We start from the raw sequence: 12,247 nt of genomic DNA on the forward strand, positions 1-12,247 counted from the left end.
TTCCTTATTCAGAGTTGGAATATACTATTGCAAGTCATTAGTGTGATGTTATAATTTAAGATGAGCACTTCAATTTCGTGACTATAGACTTCTTTTATTTATAAACGGACACATTAGGTTTCCAAAAGATTTATTTTGGTTATCTTTCGCAACACTTTTGCTGGACTTGAATACCCTTATTCCTAATAATATCTATCTTTATAAATTCGCTTCTTAGATCAACATTAAATCAAACGTTATCCCAGGGTCTTTCGGTTGCTAATTTCAAAGTAAACTACCGTTGAGAAATGTCTATTGAACTCATGTATGGTTATAGCTAACGTTTGTGCTAGAGCTGAAAGTATCAGTGAATGCGCAAAATGTAACTGGGTCAAAGAGTGTGGAGCATATTATCTGATACAGTGCAACGTTTCGTCGCTTATGCTACCCGTTATTTGTACCGCACGACCATAAGAGTTTAGTGTCCAGTGAATTGGGAAAGTAGGTTTTAGGATCAATTGTTGCTTGTTGTATGTACTAATTCATGTTTCCTGTGTAATTGATAGAGCACACTTTTTCACCTAAAACAACAATTAACTAGATAGCAACTAAAAGAAGCAGAGAAAAAATGTTTTACTTACAAAGAATAAATCATTTAGCAGTTCTAATACCTGACTTCACGTCCTGGACTGCTACGTATGATGTAATTTGTTCGACTCCGGTATACACTTGCCGAATTGAACTTCAGTGAAGCGGAGAATATTGGAGTTAGTATAGCTTACACGCAAGTTTGTCGCTTGCGGTGTTCACACATCCGACGTTAAGATAAAAAATATAAAGAGTTCGTTTGTCTCATGACTTGGATGAGAGATGACTGTTCTGCACACTTTATAATTCAAGGAGTGATAGTTAGATAACAGCAATTATTTCACCACTAGAAATATGACTATTGTGCATTCTTGTTAATATGGCTTTATATAAACGTTGGGTTACTGAAAGACTCTATACATGGAATTTGAAGTAGACGACATCAAGGTTGAAAAGGTAAGTCATGGATATTTAATCAAGTGGAAGTGCATAAAACATACACAAGCTACCTTGATGTAGATTGTCAAACATTGAACATTAAGAAATCAACAATAATGTAAGTATCTTACGGTTTATATATATATATATATATATATATATATATATATATATATATATATATATATATATATATATATATATATATATATATATGTGTGTGTGTGTGTGTGTGTGTGTGTGTGTGTGTTGTACCTTTACATCTGGCTTTTTCATGGGTCACATTTCAGAATTAAGCAAGGTTGATAAAGCAAAAATTCACAAATTGAAAATAAAAATAAAGAATAATTAAAGTTAACAAAATCACTATAACTATTAGAGCAAATACACATGCAAGTTTTTTGTTAAAATTACAAAAATGGCAATGTTCATTATCGACTATCCTGGCAACAGTTCAGAAAGAGCTAATGTCAAAATTGTTTAATTCAAAACAACACGATATGGGCTTATCATTTCGGTAGCATAACAACATCAGAGTCAGTTCTCTGTTATTCACTTGTGTGAAAATAATTCTGCATTCCTTCGCATTTCCTCACACTGCTAGGTTTTACAATTTTATTAATATCTTATGAAGATCCATATACCCCCTCCTCTCTTTCTCATTTTAATTCGCTCTCTCATCTCTGTTTACATTACTTTTATTATGACTTAAAAATTATACTATAACTTATAATACATGTAAGGTAAACAGAGAGGATAGCTCGTCACAGAATTATAACCGAGTGGGTTGTTGGACGAAATGAACAAGACAAACACAATCTGGGAAAGATGGAATTTTATGAATGAATTAATAATGATAAATATATGATGTAAAAATACAATCGAAAATAAACAAAACAAATATTAAATAAAATGAAGTGCAGATCCAAGAACCCTCATGGACTGCACATACCCAAACAGTATTTTGTTCAACAAGATATTCACAAAATCTCGAACAAAAATTATATTAAGATTCACAATAATCTTTAACACACCTAAAGATTCACAATAATCTTTGACACACCTAAAGATTCACAATAATCTTATCACGACTAAGATTCACAATGATCTTATCACGGTTAAGATTCACAATAATCTTTTCACAACAGATAGCGTTGTTCTGGAAGCTCCAGATGACTCCCAAGAAACTTTAGACGGCTTCGTACAGCTTCGGACCGCTCTAGTCATATTCACAGTAACATTTCATAGACATTCATGGCTACAAACACGGTCAGCTATCATAACAGTCAGCTACTATAAACAGTCAGCTACGAACACAGTCAGAATCATCTTCAAACACAGTCAGAAACAGCTTCAAACACAGTCAGAAACAGCTTCAAACACAGTCAGAAACAGCTATAATAAAACCAAATTGGACAAACACAGTCAGAATCATCTTCAAACACAGTCAGAAACATCTTTAAACACAGTCAGAAACAGCTTCAAACACAGCCAGAAACAGCTTCAAACACGGTCAGAAACAGCTTCAAACACAGTCAGAAACAGCTTCAAAACACAGTCAGAAACAGCTATGATAAAACCAAATTGGACATGATAGTTTCTGTATAATCTCTAGACATATGATAATACTTTAAATCTGCGTTGGAATAAACACATTATTACGCAATAACACAGTAAAAACCGAATAAGCATCGCCTATCAAATAAAAAGAATGTAAATTTAACACTTACCCTTATGGCTGGAGAATAAAGGAGAGTGTATACTCATTGACGTGATCCAAAAATGACCAGTGTGGTTTTCAGAGATTCGTCTTACTTAAATCCATAGGAGAATGAGTACAAGTCGGGGTAGAATACCCGTGCATATCATGTTAGTCATGATACCTGACACAAGTAATCTGTGGCTAGGTACATTGTTAATCCAGTCGCTTACCTGGAAAAACACATTCACCCTATATAACGTTGCACGCATGTACAACGAGAAATAGTCTAATTGTTTTTAAGACAAAACCAAGTTATTTCTTTGCCTAATTCTGTGACATAGCTTGAACATCTGTTAGGTCAGTATTTTCTTATTTGTTAATTATGTACTGATACAATTTGTGTTGAACTAAACAACGTATACTGAACTATGGGACCATAGGAAGTACATAAAATCGAGCAATAATAACGTAATTCAGCATGGAAAATTCATCATACGTCAAGTTGAAGCATGTATACTAAATTGGGTCATCATGGAAATCACATACAATTGAATAATATATACAGGATTGAGCAATGGGTATCTAGCTTTATCACCTCATTAAAAAACAATAATTACTTTGGTAATGTGGTTGATATGTGTAATGAATGCGTAAGATTGCAAACAGTGAAAAAACCCAATGATTTAATTACACAGCTGTAGCTCAAATGCAACATATGTGTTATTCGTCTAATAAGATATTGCTCACATGTGTTTTTGTAACACTTTACGCTGTTCGTGTTTCTAATTACACTGATACAGTAAAGCTCTTTCAGATCAAAATAAATGTTATTAAACGTTTCTGTGATAAAACAGGAACGATGGTCTTTCGTGATAAAACTAAAATAATTGTTTTCAAAAATGATGGTCTCAAACAAAATGAGAGTTGGATTTGCGAAGAAAAACGTATTGCATGTGTACCTTGCTACAACTGTATTAGTCTATTTTTCTCCCCAAAAAGTACTTTTGGACAAAAGCTAAGATCAAATTATGCAGACAAAGAAATACATTTCAAGGATTTTAAATTACCGATAACCATTTGGCTGTTTTAGTGTAGATTATTTTTTAAATGTTTTAATTCTGTGATAAAGTCAATTGTGGCTGAAGGTTGTAAGGATGCATGCAACTCATTACCCTTAAAAGCTATTTAGTGTTGAAAAGATTAGATGAAACCTATTGTGCCACCTGGTCTACAATAGGTACGATCTGATCAAAATCAGATCTCCACTGTCTGGATAAATATCCGACAGTAACTGGTTAGGGTCACGTTCTGGTGATCTTTAAATTAGCAAATGGAAACAATGCAATATGAGCCCCATTAGACAAGGAAAATCACAAAATGTAATCAATAACAATTAATAGCGGCAATTCCAATTCAATAAAAATTATATCAACATAATTTAATAGCAGTGTCTAATTTGGATTTATTTCATCATAACAATGAGTGGGAAAAAGAGCCCATTGTCCACGAGTGATTTCAGCACCTTTCTCTCATGATCCGTGTACCACATCTTCCTATTTTCTAGACATCCTTTATCCGAACGCTTCATCTGTTCCTGGACTTACTAGTCCTTTCTTCTGAACACGTCATCTATTTCCTGATTTCCGGACTTCCTACTTCCGACTTCTGACCAATCCGAAATGTTTTGCACGATAATTATTTCTTTCGTCAGATTTTGGACAGATTATAATCTCTGACCTACGTTGCATATCAATTTCCCTTTGAAAATGATAACTTGGCATGGGTTCCTACCAATATATTATTTTTGGTAGCTCAAATGTTTATTCTTTCAGGACAGTGTTGCGATGCCCTGTCCAATCTCAATGAGTCAAGTTTAACACTGACATCGGGAAGGAAATCAGAAAGGTCGTAGTGACACTTCGCAAGACGCTTCTGGCTTAAATGTTATAAAATTTGAATGCTCAATGCATTCAACTTCAAGGTTCAGTACTATTCGAAATTCAACACTTTGCAGTCTCAGATATTCGGTCTCAAAGAAACGACCGAGAATGACTAAGGCATATAACTGTCTCAAGTTATGGATTTTGTTCTAACGAATGATTTAAGAAATAAATTCTATTGAAGATACTTTGAAATGTGCCAAGCCTCCATGGGTTATTTTCGAGGAATACAATTTGTGTTCGGCTTTCAGATGGTAGGAATTAACGAACTACGTTCTTCCCCAGTCAATATATGCTGCACATCTAAGGTAACATTACTTGAAACTGTAAAGCGTGAACAATACATTATGAATCTATCTGTCAAATGGACAAATTTTAATGTTAAAACATGCTGAGTGTTTCAGATTGCTTGTTGAAATATTCATAACAAGGTTAATTTATTCTCTGATATTCGATTTTGATTCAGTCTGAAAGGGCTCATGCGATTTAGAGTCTTCAATTAAAAAGAAATAATTTATCTCTTATATGTATGCTCCCTCTCTCCGTCACACACACATGCACACTGACATACACACACACATTCGTGCTTTAATTTTAGTGTTTTTGACATCGCGTTTATTCCTTTTGTAATCGATAGCACTCAACTACACAGTCCACCTAGCACATCAGACGTCATTATTCCACTTGATAACGCTCACCTGTGGAATAACAGTTGTTTGCGGAGGTACATAAGCCGATACTGTCAGGTACGCAGTACAAATAAAACATTTTTTGCTAATACGACTAAAACAGACTAGAACTAAACTTTTATTAATAAAAGTAAATCTCAGGCCACGTATTTAAAAACGCATCTGTGATTTGCATAGGGTAGCGTTCACTAGAACAATTGCAGCTTAACGTCCCCGTCAATACTACCACGCTTCCAGATGTATTTTCAAGCTGTTATATCTCTGGCCCTGTTCGTCTTTCTGTTTGTCCACCTCTCACTGCATGTTGATCCGCTTTCGTTCAGTGCTCTTCCATCTGCTCTCTTCCCCCTCCACCGTCCTCTCTCTCTCTCTCGTCATTTGAGATAACTTCATTTTTTGTTTCCTTTTCAACAGGACAATGGAATTGGTAAGCTGTTACAAGAACGTATTCAGCAGTAAAAGCCTATTCACTGCTTTCTTAATCCTGGTCTGCATAACCGTCTTCCTAATTTCCATGGTACTATGGCCATCGGCAAACGTTCGTCATAGCGTATATATTGACCGAAACTTGTCTCGGTTGCTGAAAAATGGGAGAGACGAGTTTTACAATATCTCCCAGGCTATCTCTCTCGTCAAATCAAGCAAGGATGACCTAGCCGATTTAGTCGCAGGAGGAAAGAGAAATCGAAATAGACCCAGTCTAAAGCTTTGCCCTGAAACTCCTCCTGGCCTCGGTACGTTTATCTTCACTCAAGTCTTTACGTTTTTGCCCTGAAGTGTCTGGGTAATCGTATACAGAAGATAGTTATCCAAATTCACTGAAGACACGAAAAACTTGTAAGATAAACAAAGTTTGAATGAACGATACTGCGCTATGACAATTGTGCACGTGGTTCGCATACAACAGATTGTTCTTATATATATATATATATATATATATATATATATATATATATATATATATATATATATATACCGTATAATTCAGTGGATAGAATCACCAAAGCATACCGATCCAGAGTTAATCACAATAAGGGACAATGCATATGTTCAAGACGTTTGTACTAAACATATTGTTATGAGACTGTATGATTACAGAACGAATCGTAAATAGTGTGAAGTCAATTAATAAAAACAGCATTAAATACGGTTAACTCATCTTTATGCAGTTATCTAAAAATACTTAGAATCATAAATAATGAGCTAATTCCATGAAGAAAAAAATTACTTTTATATTACCCCGAGTTTATTTCCCTATAAATATTTAGATATATGTCATTGCAGTATGATAAAAAAAATTAACAAATATTGGGTACAAACACTTTGCTCGTTTGATGATTCTATCCAACTATGCAAAATTTTGCTTCTGTGCCTGCTCTTGTGCTTTAATTTTTTACGTGCGTTTGCAATGATTATAAGTTTTATGTGTTGATAATTATATCCTTTATTACTCTGTTTGAATTGCATAATTGTTCTGTTATGCATATTCGCATTTGTAGCATTATATTTTGCGTTTTCGTTGTGTGCAGATGAACATTCTAGGTTGCGCCTTTGCTGTTGCCTTTACGTAATGCTGAGTTTGTTAGGTATGATGTTACAATACTGCAATGTTGTGTCTTCAGTTCCATTTGAATGAATACATGTTCAGTTTTAATACGACTAACGTTAACATTCTTAAGTGTGACATTCCAATTCAAAATATTTTCGTTGCGAATGAAAGATTTCACTTTATAACACTCATCACTAATAGGTAGGTAAAGCATTCGCCTATTGAAAGTTACAATGTAGAGCAACGAAGCGCGACGAATGTTTCAAGTTGGCTGTTAACATGTCGAAATATGCAATAAATTAATGTCTCATCTGGACAACAGAGGACATTTTGATAACCGAATGTGATACCCGAATGGAAATAGTGACGCGAATCAGTACGGTGCACATACTAACCATGGGTGACTAAACTACAGATCCGGCATGCCGTGTCTCGACAGGAACGAAGTATTTGTAACATAATAACACAATATAAATGCCTCCTTGTTTCAGAGCATTTGTTCGTTTCTGAAAAAGATCTCCTTCGAAAGGTGAAGAATTTATAAAATCAACAACTCATCACCTTAACCGTTCATCAGCAGGATAACTTATTTCCGGTTTTTAAAAACGCAAAACTATCGCCAAGCCTCAAAGTACTCTCTCTCTCTCTCTCTCTCTCTCAGACTTAGAAATTGAATAATGCAATGTAGAATGTTGACGCGTTTAATATTGAATACTGAAAATATGGACATGGAATTTGAAAATGTAACTCTAATATAATGCATATCATATTAAGAAAGAACTGTTGGCAGATTAAAATATGGAATATTGAGTGTACATCGTACACACAAAGAAAATGGAAACTCGAATATTGCATGATATAATATACAGTATTTACGAGCAAAAATTGCACGCATAAAAGACTGTAGGTAATACCCCTCCACAGAGGTTTGGTCGCAGATGTATTGACGCTTACAATAGTATAAAATTAACAAAATGCAAAAGCATCTTGCGGTACTGGGTTTTCTTTAAGACTTAACTAACAATAAAAAAAATGCCATAGGCTGTTTGTTTTTTATCGATTCACCTTTAATTGACAGTAGAGTCAAAACACACCTTTAGTTGAAAGTATAGTTAAGACCCACCTTTATCTGACGGTATAGTCATGACGCACCTTTAGCTGACAATATATTCATGACGCATCTTTAGTAGACAGTATATGCATAACACACGTTTAGTTGACGGTGTATTCATGACACACTTTTAGTTGACAGTATATTCATGACACACCTTTAATTGACAATATAGTCATGACACACCTTTAGTTGACAGTATAGACATGACACACATTTAATTGACAGTATAGTCATAACACACCGTCAGTTGACATCATATTCATGACACATACTTAATTGACAGTATATTCACGACACACATTTGATTAACAGTATATTCATGACATGCCTTTAGTTGACACTATAGTTTTGACACACCTTTAATTGACAGTATATTCATGACACACCATTAATTGACAGTATAGTCACGACACAAGTTTAATTGACACTATAGTCATGATACACCTTTAATTGAGAATATATTCATGACACACTTTTAATTGACAGTATAGTCATGACACACCTTTAGTTGACAGTATCTGCAAACGGAACCAATGTGCCATATTGCAGGAAGATTAAGTTTGATCAAATAAAAGGTAAAGCTCTGCAAACAAGACGACCACTAGCTTCGATTCAGCCGTGACCTCATTTGTTACCGTTAACTGTTCCATTGGGTGCACCGAAAGGGAGGTGGTTGGTGGTGGGTATCGGTGAGGGCGAGTGGTTTACAGCGCTCGACTTTACCACTGCCATCACACTTTCTGTCCCAGTGGGTTCAAGTCTCGGTCTCCGCCTTTGCGGGCATGTGAGAAACCATGCCAGTAGGTTCCCGCATTTCGATGAGATTTCCCTGGATTTTGCCGGGTTCTTTCTCAACCATTTATACAGGCCGCCATGTATAGCATATCCTGTGCTAAAGAATATTTGAAGCCCCCAAAGAAACAAATAGATGAACGGCTCATTCAAAACGTAAATACTAGGCACCGTTCCTGTCGTCTTTTCACTTACTTGGAACGACAGAACCATAATTGCTAGGTTCAAAAACTTTACTGCTATATGGCAAATTAAAGTACAGATGCTTCCTGATAAGATCACTTGCAGACGATATTCTGCCCATTTTGCCTGAACGATGGGCGACGAGGCTGTTCTCTTATATGCGACCAACAAAGTTGACCACTTTTAACAAGGCCAACTGAAACAAAATAAACTTTTACATTACAAGTGTAGATACTATTAGAATGCCTGATTTGCATTTAGTTAATGTATCTCTTTTTGTAACAGTATCTTGAGATTCATTGAATTTATGTTGACTTCCAAACACCATACAAACTCGACGGTTAATCTGCCAGCATAACACAAATATGGCTGCTGATGACGTAAGTCGGGAACTGTCTATTGCATTTCAACGCATATTTGATAAACTTGTTTACTTGATAATTTGTTCTGTAACTGGTTTCAAGTCTCGATAATCTAACAAGGAAAACTATAAATTCGTATATAATAATATATCAGGATAACATAATTAGAATACAAGCAAGAACAGAACATGTGTTATCTAGCAGACTGAATCTTGCGTTAACGCATTTTTTTCCAATCTAACAATTATACTCGGTTATTTCTTCATCTCCGCTCAATCGACTCTTGCCCCGCCAGTTAATGGGGCTTTGTTTGGGCAAGTAGACAGAACTATTATATCATTTAAGTACTTGATTTATATCATTTTTTTTTACTTGCTTTATATATATTTTTTGTACTCGATATTGATACATCATATGATAGACATTCCAAGTTGTATAAAAGATCAATTTATTCTTTGACAGCTTGCTTATTTATGCGTGGTTTTGAGTAATTAGCATTCTATTTTCCTATGTGAAATATTTGTCAGGTGCTTGAATACGTTGTCACATGACCCAAAAAGGAATTGAATAAGCTCTTTTAAATCGTACTGTACCGCTGACTTGAAATTAAAGAAGAATCGTTCCAAAATTAATTAGAATTTCGCAGAATGTACAATGAGGTACAAAAGAGATATTGAGTGTTTAATGATGTGTGCCTGATTTTGCTCCTCCACCCCCTAGGTTTGATCCGTACCGAGTATAACGCTAAACTTAACTATATATACATAACTATTTTCGTCGGAATCATATATTATGCTTATGTACAAACTTCAAAATAAGTGTTATTATGGTTGCTGAACTAAATGAGGTCAATTCTATGAAAAATTAAGAACTTCATGGAGATATACAAAATGAAAATTGGCATGCCAATCCGAAACCTTGACAATGCTTTTAAAACAATAGCTTCGCAAAGCTTTGTGGATTATAGTGAATCCAAGCATCTCGCCTCAGTCTGTGTTGTCAGTGAAACTATAGTTTGTGACTTTCAAAACAATCTATATTGCAAAGGCTTATGATCTAGTTGCCTACGCAGCGGCCGTTCGATTCCACCATGATTATGTAGGTGAGACAATCAAACGTTTTGACTAATTTCTTTATGTGATATATATGTGTGTGAGTTCGACCTGCTGTGTGTGTGTGTTTGCTTGATCTGCTACCCGATCCTGACACTACAGTACTTTAATAAAAGTAAAAAATAATAATCTTTGAGCTTTGATTTAAAGGGGCACAAAATACCCTCTTCGCTGTATGTTGATTCTGTCTCCGCGAGTATGCCTAATAAACTTTAAGCTACACTACTTACAACCGAATTGCGATATCATGTGTGCGTCATTTTGCAAGGAATCTTTATCTGCAGTCGGCCGACAGACTTGGTACAACACGAGATATGGTTCCACTTGTCCTTTATATACTTGACATCCTAGAAACCATATTGTATACACACATATTGACTGAGTCACGTTCTCTAGCGTGTACTCAACACACAATTTACAGATTTATGTCTTGGTATTGGTTGGGATTGGGATGGGATGGCAAGTCTTCATTGACATGTAGTTTCACAGTGAGGTATGTAGTATTTATAACCGACGCCCTATACATATTTTCCATTATAAATTATATGATTAAACAACATATCCATTATTCAATTCAACGTAAATACTGATGCCAAGATATAGTCCTATAAAAAGAAGAAAACAAGCTTTAAATAAACCGAAATAATGAAGATAAAACATGCCAGAATTTCCAATCAAATTGGAATATATATAATTGGCCTGTAACAAGAAACTGTTTTCATCTTTGAAGAGTTTGCAAGGCAGGTGAGATACATTTCAGATTTAAAGTAAAAGAGCACAATGACAAAACAAATAAAGTTCACATTGTTGAATTTGAATTCGTGTCGTCTCTAACGGGAGGCGGCCGTATTAACCTCTCGACTACGTAAGCGACTAAGAATATATTCGAATTAATTTCTCGATGTTCAAAATATTACGTAAATAATCTGTTACTGGGTGTTGATATTTGATGATTGGTATGTGGATAGTAAATAACTCTTTGCTTATAGTAAATAACACGTTGGCGGATAGCATATAACAAGACGACTTGTATTAGATAACTGGTTGTTGGATAATAGATAACTGCATAATGCTGATATTCAATGACTGGTGCTAGGTATAGAAGTAGATCACTGGGTATTGACATGCAAATATAGCGATGATAATATTGTTAATTTTTAAAAAGGAGGGTATGATGGTGTTAGACTATTACAGAGTGGAGAGAGATTTTAACTTAATAAGAGGGTTCATTGGATGGTAAGGGGAGATAAAGAAGTTAGTTTTCTTTTCAAGCAAAACAAAATACGGCATTCGTTTTATTTTGGTGTTCAGAAAAAAGCCCCATTTCAGACCTTGAACCATTTACATCTCCTTCCAAAATTAAACCAACATGTTTCAAAAAGAGAAAGACACCTCATGTAAAACATATATTAAGAAGCAGATATCCGCTTTTTCTGAGGCACAGTCTTATAGTGCATCTTTCGGACCAAACAGTGTCGGAGTATCTGAATATAAATATTAAGATGTTATTGTTGCAGACTATGGTTTAAACACTCGGCGGTCACAAGGAAGCAATAAACTTGACTTGAATTCCTGGAAATGTGTTCAGCCATTAGAGCGCCAGTTCCTTCAAGAGACTCTTGGTTACATTTTATTTTTAAAATCAACACTACATTGTAACCCGCTCAATCAATTCAATGTCCTGACACAGGAATGTATACTACGTTTAGATGCAATATTGTGAACGACCTCCGGTTTTTATGAGCTTGTTTTTCCATAAAACTATCTTTCGTACATTGTCATTCTTGAATTCTTGATGT

At 35.0% G+C, this 12,247-nt stretch overlaps 1 protein-coding gene across 7 annotated transcripts in view; it reads left to right on the plus strand.

The window, feature by feature from the left end:
• The first annotated feature begins 703 nt into the window (after positions 1-703).
• LOC149799709 (beta-1,4-galactosyltransferase 2-like) overlaps positions 704-12,247 on the plus strand; it is a 42,725-nt gene continuing 31,181 nt past the window's right edge. For 6 of the 7 annotated variants that reach the window (XR_016421203.1, XR_016421205.1, XR_016421202.1 and 3 more), the window contains exons 1-2: positions 704-1,023; positions 5,751-6,070. Coding sequence is in view for 3 of the 7 variants with exons in the window: in XM_089959075.1 (XP_089815201.1) it covers positions 5,755-6,070 (316 nt within the window). In the remaining 4 variants the exon portion in view is untranslated. The remainder of the gene's footprint in view (positions 1,024-5,750; positions 6,071-12,247) is intronic. The other variant, XM_089959078.1, reaches the window with a different exon arrangement.

Source organism: Sinohyriopsis cumingii, chromosome 5, assembly GCF_028554795.1.
Source record: "Sinohyriopsis cumingii isolate HCF-2022 chromosome 5, ASM2855479v2, whole genome shotgun sequence".
Taxonomy (NCBI): domain Eukaryota; kingdom Metazoa; phylum Mollusca; class Bivalvia; order Unionida; family Unionidae; genus Sinohyriopsis; species Sinohyriopsis cumingii.